The sequence below is a fragment of the Pygocentrus nattereri genome, chromosome 1 (assembly GCF_015220715.1).
Source record: "Pygocentrus nattereri isolate fPygNat1 chromosome 1, fPygNat1.pri, whole genome shotgun sequence".
Lineage (NCBI taxonomy): Eukaryota > Metazoa > Chordata > Actinopteri > Characiformes > Serrasalmidae > Pygocentrus > Pygocentrus nattereri.
This window is the reverse complement of record NC_051211.1, coordinates 18,517,354-18,537,705: the sequence shown is the minus strand read 5'-3', so window position 1 is coordinate 18,537,705 and position 20,352 is coordinate 18,517,354. Positions and strand designations below refer to the sequence as shown.

Sequence of the window (20,352 nt, the reverse complement as noted above, 5' to 3'; positions counted from 1 at the left end):
TAGAACGCCGCCCCAGTGGCCTAATGGATAAGGCACTGGCCTCCTAAGCCAGGGATTGTGGGTTCGAGTCCCATCTGGGGTGAATAGCTTTTCGACCTGCTTTTGTTTTTTTTGTCATTTATGTTTTGTGTCACCGCTAAAACAGGACGCACTGCCTACACATTAACCACATTAATGAGCTAATCGGCGAAAGTCATCAAGCCTCGGTGGCGAGGGAGCTGCTCCACAGGCAGGGATTTTCCTAAACCAGTTTCAGTTCTGCTCCTTGTTTTTGAACAGCCTCAATGCAGGAGTGAAGTACGTCCTGTCTGTGACATTAAAACAATGGCAGGCATGAAGATATCTGTTTTTATGTTCGCCTGTGTTACATTATCCGGAGCCGTGGTGAGAGCTGAAGGTAAGCTGCTTTTAGCTACTTTATGTATCCTTCATTGCGCTAAGCCCGTGTTTAGGCTTGTCTGAAGACGGTGCCTGAGCTTCTGGACTAGCTGTGAAAAAACAAGATGTCTAATCGGTGGTGGGTGAAAATGTGGGTCCGTCCACACATAAAGACCTTTTCGCTTCGCCAGCAGAGCTGATTTAAGATGAATGCTAAACCGATTTAGCCAAACATTCCTGTCTATGCTCAGCGGTCACACTCGGGCAGAGTAAAGGAAAGTGCCCGAGGTAAAAGTGCTGATACTGCAGCGGCTCCTGTAGAAGTTCGAGTAGCTCCCCTGGTCTTTTCTGTGCTTTTTCGGTGGTGGTGATAGGAACCAGGTGCCACGATGCTACAACACACCTATAGTCATTAGATTTACTATCTAGATTGATCTGTAAACCTAAGTATCTTCGAAGCTTCTACGTGTAGTGCTGGTCTTGTTAAATTAGTGGGAATTCTGAAAGTTTTCTTGGGAATTTTGCCTTCCAACACCCTGTCTGTATCGTTTCTTCATGAATTGATTGAAAAAAAAATCCTTAAAGAAGGTTAAGTATTTCTAACATTTTTTTGTGTAATAGTTTTCTGTGAGTTGGTTTTATAAACCTGAAAGGTGCCATGAGACGATGTTATGTGGCCTCTAGCGGTGAAGTTGCAGATTGCAACCAGCTGGATACTCCTCCCTCACCTCTCCCTTTCCAGACGTGTAGTAGAACCTACAGCGGTCGTCAGGTTTTCTGCCATCACCTGTCCCGCTTTCGTTTTGCTTCTTCGTGTTTTAGCTTCTTTGATGGCGAGGATTCACCCTATCTTGCCTTTTCATGTGCTAAAAAATAAATCTGAAAAATTTAGTTCAAAAATTGGGTTCTCAAACTTCGCACAACACAGCATGTTTAGCCAGCATCAGTGTTTGTGTTTGTCTGTCCAGTTTATCCATTGTTGAGTGTCAATAATAATAATCATAATAATAATATTTCATCCTTTCTCTTTACTTCTGTTACTTTTTTTTTGTTTCACTCGAAATGGGGGTGGTATTTGGAGAGGGGTTGGGGGGGTTGTGATACCATATCACCTTGTATCTATTTGATCATTAATAAATGATTGTGAGTTGTGACATTAAAAGTGAAAAGAAAAAGATAAAAAAAGTCCCCTGAAAAAGGGTGGGTGGTGTGGGAATATTGGCCTGGAGTTATGAAAAAAATTTATGAAGTTATGAAGAAATCATAACTAATTTTGTTTCCATAGTACTTCCATGAAGTAGTTCCAGCTGAAATCAGTACATCAGTGCAGGTCCGGTACAAGATTATGGGGAAACAAGAAGTTTGTCTTTTAAATCATATTAGGCATGGTACATCTGATCGTATTACTAGGAACATAAAAGAAACAGGGTAGAAATGGTTGATTTGTATTTCAGGTTCACTTTAAAGGTGCAGAGGAGTCTTTTATTCTCCACAAAATTGAGTGAAATAATTTCGTTTGTGACTATAATAATTCTAGATATTGAGCAAGACATGCTTTGTATAGGGCTGAATGATCTAATTGTGACACTTCTGACCAGCATTGTGACCGTGATTAAAATTGCAGTTGTTTTCTATAAATTGATGTCCAGGCCTCTTTCATGGCCAAGAATAGCAGAACGTCCAGCTTTTCTAGCACACGGTAAGCCTAAAGGAATTGGTTACTTGTTAAGACGCCTTTGACAGCATAGACTATAATTAAAATAGCGGGTCTTGTGGAAAAGTTGCCCCCTTTCAGTTGCAGTTTCAGTATAAAATGGTTAATTTTTAAGCCCTAGATGTCTGTTTTCTTGTGCGTCTTTTAAATGTCATTTTACATCCTCATAACAGTTCCTCTCTCAGCATGGAGAAAAAATTGCTCATTTAGAGTGCATTGTTCATTACTAATGCAAAAGGGGAACCACATTTGTTCTATATCAGAAAAGGAAGTATGTCTGTTAGAAATGTGGTCAAGTTCTAAAAATTTGCTGAGCAGAATTTTCCATTAATTCAAACACTCCAGTATATATAACATTTAAAAAAATACACAGTGATGTGGGACATTTAGGATTCTGATACAAAAGCGCATAGGCAGAGCTCTTTTTTGCGGTGGTCAGCTTCCTATAATAACCTATTACTAAGGTATGTGGTCAGCCATGTGACCAGCAGCAAGGCAGTTATACGACCATTTATAGACCCTTTTTAGTGTGAAAGCCCTACATTTGGGCTGCAAACGTACAACGAATGACCCAGAATAGCCGTGTGTTGACTGACCAACAAAGGCTTAAATGACATTGTTTCACTACATTGGAAAAACATGAATTGCAAAGTACTCAAGACATTACTTTTCCATAGTGACACGCAGAATATGTGTCAATATGAAAAGCAAAATTTTTATCACGTTGATTGTCCTCTTTACTGAAAACCAGTTGAATTCATGTTAGAGTTGAGTACAATCCACTTTAAAATGTAACAAGGGCACAGCTGTGTTGCTTTCCTACATGCAGTACTTTAGATTTTCCTTACTGAAATGATGCAATCATAAGTGACATACAGCGTAAGATCATTACCTTGCGGAATATATACCAAAATGAAAAGCAAAACCTCTGCGTTGTTTTCACATCATGACTTTTTTTTTTTTTTTTGTATTTTAAATGTATTTGCCTCATTGAAATGCAGCCAAAACTGTGAAATGCAAAGCATACGTACAGAAAATGTGTCAAGATGAGAAGATCCACTACATTGACTTAACATTGTTTTAATACTTAACATTGTTTTAAGTATTGCACAGTGGAAAGCAACATGGTCATGCCTCTGTTAGGCTACATTTTAAGGTGGATTGTATTCATTTCTTTCATCAATTCTGCATTTTTTAAAAAAATGCAAACCCTGATGCATTCATTAAAAGGCTCAAAGGACGTGAAAACAATAGAGGGTTTATTTTTCTTTTTGGCATAAATTCTGCATGTCCCTTTGAAAAAGTAATGTCATGTATGCATTTCATTTCACGTTTGTCCACTATAATGACTGCTTTCCAGTTTGGCATGAATTCCTTTCCATATACAAAAAGGGGATGAGTTTTGGCTACATAGTTTTATGTAGATGTTTGGGCATCCATCCATCCATCCATTTTCTAAGCCACTTCTCCCAAAGGTTGCCAGTCCATCGCAGGGCAGACAGACAGACATGGAACAGTCATGCACACACAATGTAGCATGTCCAATTGGCCTGGCTGCATGTCCGTGGGAGGAAACCGGAGAACCCGGAGGAAACCCACGCAGACACGGGGAGAACATGCAAACTCAAAACACAGAGAGGACCCCGGTCACCCGGCCGGGGAATCGAACCCAGGCTTGGGCATCCTCTGGCTAAATTACATTTTTCTGAAGTGAAAAGGAAAACAACTTTAAAAAAAATGACATTTTCTGCAAATGTTCATGCACAATTACTTACAGAGGAAAACTGAGTAAAAACTAGTAATTGTGGCATGTAAAAATGTTTAGACACTCTAAGTCAGTACTTATCAACACAGGCATTTATTTGACACATTGCAGCTTGCAAATGTTGTTTGTAGCCAGCTATGAAGCCAGTATGTACCCATGCTTAACGGTTAGCATGGTGTTCTTTTCATCAAATGCTGATCTTATTTCTCCAAACATAGGTTTAGTGATTGTGTCCTCTATTTCTTGCAGGTTCTACAGTGATTTTGCAGACAGCTCTGCAGTGCAGCGAATAACGTTTTATGTGTAAATGCAAATACCTGCACCCACTCATGAGGCCAGTGCATTGAGGTTTGACAAAGTGCAGTGCATTACTGGCAATGGTGTGGTATGGCAGTACCAGTTTGATGTGAAATGCACCATTTTAGGAAAAGTAACCAAGTCAGTGGTGGTGACAGAAACCAGACATCTAAGGAGTTTAACTGACCTATATTCCACCACTCTTGCTCAATGCCTGATGTTTTTTACCATAGTTTTGCAGAACATTTTTTAGGAAATAAGAGCTGAATGTAATATGTACAGTGCTAATCCACACACCTCATTCACTGTAAGGCACAGTAACAAACATAGCCTGTTTAATTGTAAATGGCAAACAGAAGTTGATAAATGGTGATGTGAAAATCAGTCGACACACATTTTCTAAACCGCTTATCCTTCTAGGTGGCAGGGGGTGCTGGAGCATATCCCAGCGATCATAAGGCAGAAGTTGTACTACAGTGGATAAGTCCACTGTAGGGCAGACAGACAGACATATACATTCACATACACATTCACTCCTAGAGGCAATTTTGCATGTCCACCTGGCCTGACCGTGTGTGTTTGGACACATTCAACAAGATATAAGCCAGTTAAAATCTATTCATGGCTGATGGGTACATGTGGGAAGTTGTGAGGCAAAATAGCACCCAATAAACCCCTTTTGGTTTTTAGATTGATCACTATTTTACCACCAGCATCACATATAAAAACTCAAGATATGTGTAGTTCACCAGTGCTTTTGGAGGTTAAATAAAATGGCTGTATCCAGCCACTTTTAAAAACAGTGTTATATAATTTGGCAACACAGGAGTGTTGAATAATTTCCTGTTGCTCTTGCTGCTGGTCAAATTTGCTGAGTTTGTGCAACTGTGGAGGAACTGTTTGCCCCAGTTTGAGAGCCAGGTATGCAGTGAATCATGATATCACATGATAACATCTGTGCATTCCTTTGAGCGCAAACTTGCTCATGTTTGTGGGGGGGGGTTTTTGTTGTTTTTTTTTTTTGTTTCCCCCAAATTCTACAGTAAAGGCTGACTGTTTCATTGTCTGACTCATGGACTGCTGAACATGTGCACTCAATTTAATGACACAATTGACAATCACCTCAGTGCGAGTAAGATGGTGCCATGTGACGGTATTATTGCAGTGATAATTGCTCAGGTCTGCTTTTTCACTAGCCATTCAGTTGCACTGCCTCCTGTCTGAAACTTTAATGAGAGTTCTAGGTCTCTTATTGCGTTCCTCGCTCAGGGGTACTGAAGGCCACTGTCTATTGGGACTCAACGCATAAGTCCGTGTCCCTGAAAGAGGGTGTGCTGGATAAAGCAGGCGATGCTTATGGTTACTATAACGACTCATTCTCCTCCACGGGATGGGGAGTGCTGGAGATCCGCGCAGGGTACGGAGAGACTCCAGAGCCAGATGATGTCACCTATTTCCTGGCTGGGTATTTGGAGGGGTTTCTTACTGCCCGGTAAGTGGACACACACAGTTTGTAAAAACACACTTGTGCTCACTGTGTCATTCATTAATCTTAAACACCCTTACCCAAAGATTACTCCACAGAATAGGCTTGTACTGTGCAATATATCGTTTATACAGGTAAACCAGTTCTGTTTCACACTGTGATATTGATTTTCACTTTTATATATGACTAGCATTATATTTATGACTTTATATTCCATACAGTGGCGTTTAAGTGACACTTGCTTTTCAGTTTTTTTAACAGCGCTAATTACAGTGTGTGTCATTTTGTAGGTGCTTCAGTCTTGAACAGTTTTAAACTCAGTAGATTGAAGTTTCATTTCTGATATTGTAATTTCTGCCTGGTTACCATTTACACAGTGCTGTGTAAGATAAAACAGCAGAACAGTCCATTCAAAACAAGCTGTTTTTGGTTTGTAAGACTCTCATATAGCATAGAATTGCAGCACTCAGGAAGCAAGTGGGCCTTTAACTTTGTTGATGCTAATTATTAGTATCATCTGATATTGTGGTGTATAGTTCAGGTCGTTAATTTTCAGGTTCAGAAGGTAAAAATTCAAAATAAAGTGAAAAAAAATTAAAACTTCCTGTCCTCTGCTGCTAATCTGAGCTAATTAGGGGAGCCAATTCGAATGTTATTGAATTTTCTGAATTTCCCACTTCATGTGTGCGAGAGGGACTTACTGAGAGCATTAAGGAATCTGTGCCCTAGCTACAATGTGATGGTGTAATTGTTTTGTTTTTTTTTGTTGTTTTTTTTTGTCTGCAGGCAGATGTATGACCACTTCACCAACATGTATCCACAAATTATAACAGAGCAAAAAGTTCTGTTGGCAGTGAAGAAGTTCATGACGTAAGTGTGTTTCGTCTCAAAATCTCTCCACCGGACCCCACAGAGCAGTCGATAATAGATTATTGACTAGAAAATCTGGATTACAAAATCTTCTTCTCAGTTGTCTCTGCTCCAGTTGGTCACTCTAGCAAATTATGTCAAACTGGATTCCTTGAAGGCCACAGCTCTGCAGAGATTACTGTTTTTTCCTCTTCTACCACTCTGGATTCGACTCATGACGGCCTTGCTAAATAGCAGATGAGTCAAATCAAGTGTGTTTCACAAAGAGAAACACAAATTTTCAGAGATGTGGGGATTTTGGGCTTAAATAACCTAGCTAACTCAAATCTTTTAATGTGAGACACTACACTGGTTTCACTTTTACATAGACTACAGAATAGGGGTCGTGGACTGACCTACTTTTTTTATGAGCGCCAAAGAACTTTCACCAGCCTATCATTTGTGGAATTAATGTTCTCTTACCTCTCCATGGATCACCACCTTATCGTGGTGGAGGGGTTTGCGTGCTTGAATGATCTTAGGAGCTATGTTGTCTGGAGCAAAAGCTCCTGGTAGGGTCTCCCATGGCAAACTGGTTCTAGGTGACAGGTCAGACAAAGTGTGATCCATAATAACCCATATGAACACACAAAAACAGGACTTGTGTACCCTGCCCGGAACAGGGTTACCGGGGCCCCACCCTGGAGCCAGGCCTAGGGGAGGGGCTCGCCAGCGAGCGTCTGGTGGCCGGGCATTTACTCATGGTGCCCGGCCGGGCCCAGCCCGAAGGAGTTACATGAGTCCCCCCTCCCATCGACCCACCACCAATGGGAGGGGCAGTAGTAGGGGTTCGGTGCGTTGTGGATCGGGCAGTGTCCGAAGGCGTGGGCCTTGGCGTTCTGATCCTTGATTGCTGAAACTGGCTTTTAGAACTTGGATCATTACCTCACTGGCGGGGAAGGAGCCTGAGTTGGTACGCGAGGTTGAGAGATACCGGCTAGATATAGTCGGGCTCACCTCAACACACAGCTTGGGCTCTGGGTCCAATCTCCTTGAGAGGGGCTGGACTTTATTCTTTTCTGGAGTTGCCCATGGTGAGAGGCGGCGGGCAGGTGTGGGCTTTCTCATAGCCCCTCGACTCGGTGCCTGTATGTTGGGGTTTTCTCCGGTGGACGAGAGGGTAGCTTCCCTACGCCTTCGGGTTGGGGAACGGGTCCTGACTGTTGTCTGTGCTTATGCACCGAACAGCAGTTCAGAGTACCCAGCCTTCTTAGAGTCCTTGGGAAGGGTGCTTGAAAGTGCTCCTCCTGGAGACTCTATTGTCCTACTGGGGGACTTCAACGCTCACGTGGGCAATGACAGTGAGACCTGGAGGGGTGTGATTGGGAGGAATGGCCTCTCTGATCTGAACCCGAGTGGTGTTCAGTTTTTGGACTTCTGCGCAAACCACAGTTTGTCCATCATGAACACCATGTTTGAACACAAGGATGTCCATAAGTGCACATGGCACCAGTACACCCTAGGCCGCAGTTCAATGATTGACTTTGTGTTTTGGACACTCGGGTAAAGAGAGGAGCTGAGCTGTCAACTGATCACCACCTGGTGGTGAGTTGGATCAGGTGGTGGGGGAAGATGCTGGTCAGACCAGGCAAGCCCAAACGTATAGTGAGGGTTTGCTGGGAACGTCTAGCAGAAGAACCTGTTAGATTGATCTTCAACTCACACCTCCATCAGAACTTTGACCAGATATCGGGGGAGGTGGGGGACATTGACTCAGAATGGGCCATGTTCCGTTCCTCCATTGCTGAAGCGGCTGACTGTAGCTGTGACTTTATTTTATAATAGATTGGAGACTAGATTTTGGGCAGAAACATGTGGGGTTTTTTTTTTGCATTCATTGTGGGGAGTTACATGCAGTTTGTTGTAAGGCAAAATAGTCCCCAGAGAAGACATTTTTCAATGTCATCACTATTTATCCATTGTCAACATGACACATAAAAACTGGGAGGGTAAATCTAGGTTTACTGGTGGTTTTGGATTGTAAATAAAATGGCTAAATTTGCAGTGGAGACACCACGACACTTGGTTTCCACCACTGTAAAGTAATCCAAGTTGGTAATGTCAATAATTGAATTGTTGGAATTGGAATTTCCTATTTAACTATCGAAGAATAAAATAAAGTCCCTAGTCTTTATTTGCTTTATTACCCAATTGTATTTCTAGTCTCTGGTATCTACTACTCAATCTTCTAGGGTTATCTTTAGTTTTCACTGTATGTTTTTTGTGTTTAGTAAGCAGGATGAATGGGCTCGGCAGCAGGTGAAGCTGAATAAGAGCAGTGATCCTCTGTGGAGCCACACCGGCCTCATCTTGGCTCAGATGGACGGGCTGCAGGCCGGTGTAGCTGACTGGGCTAAACGCGTGGGGAGGAAGGTGAGAGGAAGAGAATGTGGATGGAGAACGGTCATAAAGTATATAATTGTTGCGGCGATACATTTACAGGATGCCATACAGTCAAACATGTAATATATTAATAATTTAAATGCACTATTGGAAACATTGCTTAAAAAATATCAATACAATAAAGCATTTTGTATGGCACCATGTTTGGAGGCATTCCATGGTTCATAGAACCTGTCAGTTGATTGGGTGTAAAACAATAAATGTTCATGATGAAAAGCATATCTATAAAGATATGATATAAATGAGAAGCAAACAACGACTTAAAATTCTGAAAGATCTGCAAAGATGAACCTATAAAGGAAGACACAAATATGAAAATCAGAGGTAGTGAAGGGATTGATTATTTATAACTTCTATAATTTTTTTCTAGCACAATATTTCCTTCACAGCAAATATCTGAGAGGTTTTATTTTTAATAAGGTTTAATAATAACCGTTCATATTGCTCTGTATTGCCACATATCCTTTGACTATTTTAGAAGGTCTTTATTCTTTCTAGCCATTTTATAATGCTCTAAAACCTTTTGGTGCCGTGGTTAAATTATACGAAATCACTCAATTTCTATTGTCCTGAACTTACAAGTTTGTTTTGTTATCATAATTTTCAATGGTAGAAATAAATCTTATATAGATCTGTGCCAAGTTTTTTACACCCTCGGTCACATTACATGACTCCAAGTCAAATTAACATGTTCTCCACAGTGTGCTCACAAGTTTTTTTTGTGAAAAACATATTGTGAAAAAATACATCATAGACTATTAAAGGCCACTTTAGTTTTTCCCCCTCTCATTCACTCCATTGTTAAAAGCAAATAAACAGCAGTTCTGTGCTTAAATGTGCAGAAGTGTGTTCTCTGTAGAGGACAGCTAAATGTGTTTTCTCCAGGAGCGCTCAAACATTTTGCTGGGCTGGGTTGAGAACATTTTGCTGGGCTGACTTAAAACGTGTACATGCTGGATAACCTTGCAGGTAACCTACTAGGCCTGTCACCATCATGAAATTTCAGCTGACAATTAATTGTCTTGTGAATAATTGCGATAAATGATTTCTTTGTTGTTCGTTTGTTGCTGTCTTGCTCTCTAGCTGTCTGTTTGCTTTGTAGCTAAATTTAATGTTAAATTGTTCGACGTGCTCCCTCTAGAGGACGTGTGAATTGATTTTTCAAAGCGAAAATACATGAAACATGGAATCTAACTACCCAAACCTTCACATAAGACATGTAAACGTGCATATAGGGTAGTTGCGTTGAAAGCATGTTTGTGTAAATGAGAAGAGAGTAGTAACAGCATTAACATTATTCCTCCGTAAAATCTCACAGTAGTTAAGCATTACAGAACACTTTACTGAGCACTGTAACCCCATATGGCCTGAAGTGTAGTTGTAATCGTCCCTCCTTGTCTCCCTGTAGCCGCTGTCTCGGTTTGAGGTGCAGTTTCTGAATGCTGTGGGAGATCTGCTGGACCTGATCCCTGCACTGGTATCTGGAGCTGAAGTGAATCTCAAATACTATAAGGAGCCACCCATGGGTCACTGCTCCGCTCTCATTAAGGTACAACTGCACTTTAGAACCATGACAGCAAGTCAGCTGACGAGTGATCATGAGGGTCCAAAGTATTAAAACCAGTTTTACACACAATGCTGACTCTCAGTGACAACAATGCCTCAAAGTATTCACATCAGCATGTTTTAGGCTACACCTCATCTCAGATTGGTTGAAGTGCCTTTTTTTTAATACACCGACCAGCTGCTTTGTTAAGTACACCTTCTTGTGTCCATTTTATCAGCTCAAATGGCTATATGGGTGCACTTTTAATTCTACAAATACAGACAGTAGTCCATCTGTTTCTTTAACACCCTTTCATTCTGTTCGTCAGTGGGAAGTTGATTATAGTCAGCACTGCAGTAATGCTGACACGGTGGTGGTGTGTTAGTGTGTGTTTCACCGGTATGAGTGGATCAGACACCGCAGTGTTGATGGAGTTTTAAAACACTGTGTCCACTCACTGTCCCCTCTAATAGACACACATTGGTCGACGTTTTAGATGCTGCACAGATTGTGTGTTGGTCATCCTCTAGTCTTTCGTTAATGGTCACTTCTGGCTGGATATTTTTTTGTTGGTGCACTATTCCCAGTCCAGCAGTGACACTGAGGTGTTTAAAAACTCCAGCATCTCACTACTGTGTCTGATCCACTTTTACCAGAACAATGCACACCACCACCACATTTTGTATATTTGTAATATTGGAATAGGCACACTGAAAAAATGAGTAGCTGCTGTCCTGTTTGCTCAGAGGTGTTTTCAAGCGAAGCTTTGAATCCCAATGATTTACTCTATCACTTGGAGGCTGAACACAGTGAATATGTATCCTTACCTGATATCTATCCAAGCCAGATCTCCATTTGCAGTTTACAGTCGTGGTGGACTAGAGGAAAAGAGCTACTGTTGTTCTGACTGAACATCACTGATAACTTGAACCTGCATTCACTCAGTTTTTATGTTCAATTTGCTTTAACATGATTTTCATGTTCAGTTCATGTGAGCTTAAAGTTATTGAAGGTAGAAATACATTTTTTGCTTACTTTGTCCACTCAGAGAGCTCCTACAGAATGCACTGCTTTTAAATTGTAAATAGAACAAAATCTTTCTTTACTCAGTTAACTGCACAAAGTAATATGATTCATCATGACTAATTGTTTTACAGTCCTAATTTTTCTTTTAATTTAAAGTATCAGAATATATCAAGGACACCAAATCTAACCCAGAGTTAAATGGGGTGGTGTTAGCCAGATGGTCATTATCAAGAGTAGTTCCTGAGGCTCGATGTAACTGGCCAGAAACCAACCAATAAGCCAGTTCAAATAAACAGAGCTAAAATTTTACATACAGGCAAACTAATATTATAATTAACATAAAGCACACTACAAACAAGATACATTTTTTCCCCCTCAAATGTATCTAGAACACTCGGCTAGTGTGTTGTGCTTGCTTGAGAACTTGATTTTGATAACAACTGTACATTGTGTGTGTGTGTGTGTGTGTGTGTGTGTGTGTTGCAGATGTTGCCAGGTTATGAGAACGTGCTGTTTGCTCACTCCAGCTGGTACACCTACGCTGCCACTCTGCGCATCTTCAAACACTGGGACTTCAAACTGAGTGAACCTCATACAGGGAAACTCTCCTTTAGCAGTTATCCTGGTGCGTGCAGAAGCATGACCCATGCAGAAACATGCCTATGCATGTGCACACACACATGCATAATTATTCAGCATATAATATGTTTATACCCTGTATGTACCCTGTGTTTGATTTATATGTAATTACTTTAGCGTGATAAACCTGTAGATTTCTCCTGCATGTATCGATGTTTTCTCTATTCTGCCACACCTGTTGCAGTCAGTTGGGTTACTAACCCTACTAAAGCTAAGGCTGAGTGAGGTTACATTTTTTTTTTTCTGATACTTTGTCTCCAGTAGGCCTGAAATAAACTCATGCTGAAATTCTGTAGTCTAGTGACATGAAGTGGAAAAATGTGTAAAGGATAATGCGAACTAATAGTGATGCTCTACTTCAGCAGTCTATACCAGCTCATGATGAAGCGCATTTATTTGCCACTTTAAGGTGCCATTTTTCACTATTAAAAAGAACTTTAATAGCTGAGGCTTCCTACAATCATAAAATTAGAGTTTTTAGTCATTTTAAGTAGATTAGATTAACAAAAAAATAAAAATTGTGGATGCCACATGCACACACACACTCCCAATCTGACGTGTAGTCATATAGTTTTGTATTTGATGTCCTTCAGGTTTTCTGGTGTCTCTGGATGATTTCTATCTGCTGGGCAGTGGCTTGATGATGACGCAGACCACTAACAACATCTTCAACTCCTCTCTGTACAGCTACGTCACCCCTGCCAGCCTGTTTTCCTGGCAGAGGGTCCGACTGGCCCATGCGCTCGCCCACAACGGCCTGGAGTGGGCTAAGATCTTTGGCAGGTTTAACTCTGGTGAGAAAATGCCTATTTAACTGGCAGTTATATAGTTAAACAGTTTATCTGATTATCGTTTCCAGTCAAATGCAAAAGTTTGGCCATCCCTGGTTAATTGATATGTTTTGTTTTTCTAAGTGAAAGTAACAAACGTTAACAACCAGGTATGTTCAAACCTATGCATACATCTGTGTGTACAGGTTAGGATTTGATTACAGTTCTACAACATTTGAAATCCCTAATTTTTCTGAGCTTTAATACACCAAATGGCCTAGCTATAGTATATTTTGCCTTTTTTTTGGGAAAGCTTTATAGCCTGTCCACACCACTTCACTCAGCTGTTGGAAGATCCTTGTCTTATGTAGCTTGTTGAATAGCATTAGAGATACAAGCTTAATAAGTGTTTAAAATACAGTTAGAAAACACATTTGTGCAGCCCATGACAAACATATTGGATCAATTTTTATATTATACATTGTATAGATAAAGATTTATTGTTTATTATGATTATTATTATTATTATTATTATTAGTAGTAGTAGTAGTAGTAGTAGTAGTAGTAGTAGTTTGAAGTAGGGGTAATTTTGATAGTAGTGGGTAGTAGTAGTAGTAGGTGTTTTTGGTTGGTAGTGGTAGAAGTTGTAGTTGGCATTGGTGTTAGTCATGGTGCTAGTAGTAGGTTTTGGTGGTAATAGTTGTAGGTGGTAGTTGGTGATTGTGAAAGTGGTTGGTAGGTGGGGGTTGTAGTATGGTCATGGTGATGGTAGTAGGTGGATGTAGCTGTTGCTGGTGGTAGTAGTTGGTGGTGGTAGTAGCAGTAGCAGCAGCAGTAGTAGTAGTGAAATGTCAAGGTCTGTGACAATGACGGTTTTGTTTCTTTTTACTCTCAGGCACATATAATAACCAGTACATGGTGCTGGACACAAGTAAAGTTACTCTGGGCTCCAGTATTGATGATGGCGCTTTAATTATAGTGGAGCAAATCCCTGGCCTGGTGGAATATTCAGACCAGACACAGGCACTGCGCAGAGGTAAAGTTCTCTCAAAGTACTTTTGACACGCATCATAAAACCAGTTTTTCTCTGCTACTTTGAGTTTAATGTAGTATGTACATATTGTTAATTTCAAACTATACCATTCACTCTGTCTCGCTCCTCACTGCCTCACGTAACATTTCAGTCTTGATTGCTTTTTAAATAAGGCCAATCAGAACAGAGATCATTTACATATCAAAGATTTAGGGCAGAGTAACAAAAAAGTCTGTTTAATTCTAAGTGATAAGGTGAGGTTGAAAATGATGAAGAAAAAGTGCATATAAACTGAAAATAAAATCCATACAACATGCCGTATACACATGCAGAAGTAGTGCAATATTGGGGCTGAAGTAGTGGTTAGCACCGCTTGCAGTTAAATTGCACTGTGTGTTCCTAAAATGCTATCTTGTTGACTCCAGGTTACTGGCCATCCTACAATGTGCCGTTCCATCGGAGGATCTACTCTCTGAGTGGCTATGAACAGATGTGGAAGGACTATGGAAATGATTTCTCCTATGATCTTTGTCCCAGAGCCAAGATTTTCCGCAGGGATCAGGGAAGCGTGACAGACCTGGCCTCTCTCAAACACATCATGAGATACAATGGTAACCACAGTAACATTAACATTAATGTCTAATGCTGAGATGTCAGTCTTAGGCTGCTTTCACACAGTTCGTTTGCTAAAGTCCGCTCCAAAGTTTGAGTCATAACATATCTTTTTCAGATGGTTGGTTTGGTTTCACATTGCATTGGCTAAAGTCCACCATATAATACAGATGAGTGTTGGTTTATTGGTCAGGAATTGGGTAAATAAACCTCTGTTTGCCTCCCGTAATGCCAAATGTGTCCAATTTTACTATTATTTACTATTATAACATCTTACAGAAGCTCTAAAAAGCCATGGATTTGCATGTTTTTTTTTTTGTTCCAGCATCAACATTACTCTTGAAACTAATACACTAATATAACAAATATATTTTAAATTTTGAGTGAAAACTAGCATAAGGCTACATCCAAAACAGCTCAGAAGAAGTTTAGATGTTTAAAGGTTTAGCTCAAGGTGAAGAGTGTTTTAGTTACATGCATAAGTTGTTGGTAATTTGAATATTTTTTTTTTTTTTTTTTTTTTTTTAATCCAGGTTTTTTGGTATGTTACTCTATACATTGTAGTTTTGCATTTGAAAACTTCACAACTACTCAAATCTAAAGCATAATACTGAATATTCTTAGAGTAGCCTGTTAGTTCTTTGCCAAGCTGTTCATCAGAGATTAACTAAACGTAACTACATACTAAATAGTGAATATCCTTCTTACCTGTAGTGTTTAGTCTGTCTTCAGCTGTTTATTCCATATTAGGGCTATTTGGCAAAAATATTTAGTGCGTTCCATTCTTAAGGCAGCTGCCTTTAAAGGCATCCGTCTCTCTGGGCAGCATTTTGACCAAAAAGGAATCCTTTAGTAGGCATCGTACTGCGCTGTACATTTTATCTGTTTACTCACAGTGTGGTTGGCTCACACTCACTTCCAACTGTGCATCACCTCAGTGTAAACGTCCGACTCTCGCATCTGCAGCAGTGACTTTAATATGTAACGAAATATAAGACAGGCAGAACAGGTAAAAATAAGCATTTGTGTTGGTTATTTTTAAAAGCATTTAATTTCTGAAGTTCTACATCATCCACTGTTAAAGTATTTTTCATGATTCAGGGAGAATATCAGTCTATAGTTTACTATGCTCATCTGATCCTTATGTGCTGACTGGGGGGAACTGAACTGAACTATGCTGTGTGATGCTACCCTCTAGCACTGAAGCTTTGTGGAATAATTTAGTGAACTTGCAATGTAGCACTCATATCTGGCTTATGGCTTCAACCCTAAGTGGTGAATTTCTGTCTTAAATATTCTTAACTGACTGGAGATACAGCACCGGTCTACTTCAGAGTGGCACTGTACCACATTGGTTCACTCTGTTGGTCTTTCATAGATACTACTACTAACAAAAACTTTACCCAGGATACCTCTGAAAATTTTCACAATATGCCATAGCATATTTGTAAATCTTTCACACTTGCCAAGTTTTCTAAGACTTTGGTGGAAAGAGTGAATTGTTTGGTTGAGAAATATCTAAGACTAATATCTTCCAAGATGTGGAAGATCTCAATTAATTTGACAAAGGGCACATTACCAAACTAAAAACAGCATTTACTGAAGAATTGTGGAGCAAACATTTCATTGCCATTGAAGCCATCATCAGTGCCTCTGTGGTGAGTGAGTTAGCAGCCATCCGACGCTGGGGTAGCCAGCCAACATGGAACCCCCCCAAATACCAGGTGGTATTTTGCACACTGCCTGTATATGCTGTATATGCTATATGCTGCATAGCTAAAATCTGTAGTAGAGGCTTTCTTGAAGTCTGAATTTTATCTTCATTTTTGTCCATCAATAAACAACTACTTTTTTGAAAACTCTGGGTGGAAACATTAAGGAGAAACCTAAAATTGAAGTTAAATTTGTTGTCTTATTCTCTCTTCTATTACTGATATCCCCTTAGAGACCTGTTTTGACATCTGTTTTGTTCCTGAAAGGTTTCATTCATGACCTCTGCACTGTTGTTTTACAGATTATAAGAATGACCCATATTCAGAGGGTAACCCCTGCAAATCCATCTGCTGCCGTAATGACCTGCGTGAAGAGCATGCGTCTCCTGGTGGTTGCTATGACACCAAGGTAACATCCCTCCGTCTCCCGCCCTTCTGCACTCTCCTTCAGCCTGTGCTGTCTCACATTCAAGTCACTGTCTGTGTGTCCTGTTTTTATTACACATTACACTTGCATAATTTCAGTATTAAATTAGTTCAGTACATACTGAGGTGAGTTCATCTGTGTATTTGTATCACAGACTTCTCTAATATATACACTGTGTGCACAATTATTAGGCAAGTCTTATTTTTGAGGATTGTTTTTATTAATGACCAACTACAGTGCTCTCGGTTAATCCAAAATGTTAATAAACCTCAAACATGAATGTTTAAGAAAGTAAAAGTGAAGTTTTGGCTTTCTTAGGAGAATATCTATATGTGCACATTTATTGGGCAACTATAATGGTGCAGAATTATTACGCAGCCACAAGAAAAACACATTTTCCCATCTCACTTTTTTTATTTTCATCTGTTCAAGTGAGAATTATAAACAAACAATTTAAAGCTTTCCAATGAACATTTCTGAGAAATAAAAAAAAAAAAATAGTGACCTTTTCAATAACAGTGATAAGCCTTCCATTCATGGAGTCTGTCAGTTTCTTGTTCTGTTGACGATCAACTTTTTGTGCAGCAGCAACCACAGCCTCCCAGACCCTGTTCAGAGAGGTGTACTGTTTTCCTTCACTATAAATCTCCCGTTTAAGAATTACCCACAAGTTCTCAATTGGGCTCAGGTCAGGTGAGGAAGGGGGCCATGTTTAATTTTTCATCTTTAATGCCTTTACTGGCGAGCCATGCAGAGGAGTACTTGGATGCATGTGATGGAGCATTGTTCTGCATAAAAATCATTGTCTTTTTGAAAGATGCAGATTCGATAAAAACTGGCAGTAGGCTTGGGAGTTGATTTTGAGCCCATCTTCAACCCGAAAAGGTCCAACCAACTCATCTTTAATAATACCAGCCCATACCAGTACCCCACCTCCACCTTGCTGGCGTCTGACTTGAAGTGGAGCTCTGTCCCGTTACTGATCCAGCCATGGGTCCATCCATCTGGTCCATCAAGAGTCACTCTCATTTAATCAGTCCATAAAACCTTTGAAAAATCTGTCTTCAGATTCTTCTTGGACCAGTCTAAACACTTCAGCTTATGTGTCTTGTTCGGTGGTGGTCGGGTTTCAGCCTTCCTTACCTTGGCCACGTCTCCGAGCGCTGAACATCTTGTACTTCTTGATACTCCAGCTAGGCTGCAGTTCTGGAATATGACAGAACTGGAAGAGAATGGGTTCCTGGTAGCTTCACGCTTGATTCTTCTCAAATCCTTGGCAGTTAATTTGCGTCTTTTTTTCTCAGCACGTTGCTTGCGACCCTGTTGAATATTTGCAACAAAATGTTTGATGGTTCTGTGATCCCGCCCCAATATCTTAGCAATTTCAAGAGTGCTGCATTCCTCTGAGAGACTTTTGGTCATTTTTAACTTTTTCAGAGTCAGTTCAATCTCTTTTTTGGCCCATTTTGCCTAAAGAAAAAAGCTGCCTAATAATTATGCACCTTGATATAGGGTGTTGACCTCCTTAGGCCACACCCTCCCTCATTACACAGATACACATCACCTGCTATGCTTAAATCCATTAAGCATTCAAGTTTATCCAGCTTGGAGTTAGAAAATATGCCTAAAAATGATAATATGGTCAAAATACTCACTTGCCTAATAATTATGCACACAGTGTAGAACATGAGGTTTATATGAAAAGGAGAATTTTTCACTGTAAGAGAGTGAGACTGGTTTAAAAATGTGTGTTTTATTAAGTGAATTATTACAGTTTTATAACTGCTCTCTATTCTGTGTCTGATTTTTGTATTTCTCTCTCTCCCCTTTTTGCTTCTTTTGTGTCCCTCTGTCTGCCTTTTTTGTTTCTCTACATTTTTTCTTTCTCTCTCTGGCTCTTTCTTTCCCACTGTGTTCCTCTTTTGTTGGTTTGTTTGTTGTTTTTCTCCTTTTTTTTCTATTTGCTTCTTTCTTTCTTTCTTTCTTTCTTTCTTTCTTTCTTTCATTCCCTCATTCTCTGTGTCTGATTTATGTATTTCTCTGTCTCTGTCTCTAGGTGACCGATTTCCTGAAGGGGCAGAAGTTTGTATCTGAGGCTCTGAATGGTCCAACCACAGAAGGTGGTCTGCCTCCATTCTCATGGGATCGGTTTAACAGTACAGCTCACCAGGGTCTTCCAAGTGTCTACAATTACACTTTCATCACCATGCAGCCTGTGCTCTTCAATCCATGAGCTGCCTCTGGTGGGGGTTTTCCTCTGGGAGATATTGGGTACCACCTGTTTGTTAAATCAGTAACATTTCTCCAGACACACTGAGGTCTCGCTTCAACACTTAATCACCTTTAAGCACCACAAAGTTCAGAACTGCTGGATATAGTGACTTTCTGGATACAGTGTTTTTTTTTAATAACTGGGCATCTTTGTGGAACATTTCAAGTATGATCTGATGTCATTATCTAGAAACCTTCTTTGCCTTATGTTCTTAAGTGCCTTTTGTTTTAGAGTTCTTGAGTCTTCTGTTAAGGTACAGCCAGGCTCATGTCTTTTAATGTGGATACACACTGAATGTTTTGTTTGCTCTTGTTTTGACAGTTTATACATTTTATGATTTACTGAGACAATGCTGCAACAACCCAAAATATCTCTTGTTCTCAGGCCTGTAGTTTAAACCAAAGTTAATCAATATTTTACACAATGTGCGCTCAATTACATAGGATATGCTGTATTTGTTGTATGTTTCTTTCATATACAATTAAACTATTCCCAACACGCTGGTTGATGCTTTATGTTCAGTATTGATTAGTAGGACTTTGGTGCTTGTGACTATCCTATGAAAAGGTATTTGTCCCCTGTGTTATTGAATATTTGTCAGTGTGAATTCTTTTAGATATTTAAAAATAAAATGGACAGAGAACAAGTGTAATTCATTATTTTGTTTATTTACAGAGCAAAAATAACCAACATGTCAAACACGTGTGAAAGTCATTGCACTTTCAATTTGTTTCAAGTTTTAGTGAAATAACCTCCATCAACATTTCCTATAATTTGATATCAATGGGGGGAAGGACTTTGAGCTTGCTTTGCAGAACTGCTTTAAAAGTTTAATTAGTTGTTGTGTTTTTTTTTGCATAATTTCACCACTAGTTACCCTTTTGCCTTCTGTTATTTTACGATGAATGAACCAACAGAAATGATCTAAAATTATTTAAGTTCCATTATCCAAATTTATCCTGATTTTTGCAAAAATGCTAAATTATTGATATATAGTCATTTTCATATCACCTTTTTTCAACCTCTGTCTTTTATTGTTCTTGTTGCCATATGTGTTCTCTGGTCTCTGTTGTGGTTGGCTTAAATTTGCCTCTTTAAAAAGGCAATTCAGCCTGAAATGCCTCTTTCAATGCAAATGGTTAGGAGGGCATTGGTGACAGTTTGGTAGGGACTAAACTGCTGTAAATTGGTGGATATACAGGTCCTTCTCAAAAAATTAGCATATTGTGATAAAGTTCATTATTTTCTGTAATGTACTGATTAACATTAGACTTATATATATGTTAGATTCATTACACACAACTGAAGTTGTTCAAGCCTTTTATTTTTTTAATATTGATGATTTTGGCAAAAAGGAAAAAAC

General features: G+C 39.7%; 1 protein-coding gene and 1 non-coding gene across 2 annotated transcripts; both read left to right on the top strand.

Moving 5' to 3' along the window:
• Positions 1-9: 9 nt before the first annotated feature.
• On the top strand, positions 10-82 carry trnar-ccu. The gene has a single exon. It is a non-coding gene; the product is annotated as a tRNA-Arg (tRNA).
• Positions 31-19,641, top strand: plbd1 (phospholipase B domain containing 1). Its single transcript, XM_017716038.2, has 11 exons — positions 31-397; positions 5,424-5,646; positions 6,427-6,510; positions 8,781-8,922; positions 10,361-10,501; positions 12,011-12,149; positions 12,757-12,957; positions 13,829-13,969; positions 14,392-14,577; positions 16,593-16,699; positions 18,774-19,641. The coding sequence occupies exons 1-11, from the start codon at positions 325-327 to the stop codon at positions 18,948-18,950; spliced, it is 1,614 nt and encodes a 537-aa protein (XP_017571527.1). The 5' UTR covers positions 31-324; the 3' UTR covers positions 18,951-19,641.
• Positions 19,642-20,352: the final 711 nt, after the last annotated feature.

Coding starts and splice junctions, on each gene's coding strand:
- plbd1 (XM_017716038.2), top strand. CDS start 325: ATGGCAGGCATGAAGATATCTGTTTTTATGTTCGCCTGTGTTACATTA. Junction 5,647..6,426: donor GAGGGGTTTCTTACTGCCCG/GTAAGTGGACAC, acceptor TTTTGTCTGCAG/GCAGATGTATGACCACTTCA. Junction 13,970..14,391: donor GACACAGGCACTGCGCAGAG/GTAAAGTTCTCT, acceptor TGTTGACTCCAG/GTTACTGGCCATCCTACAAT.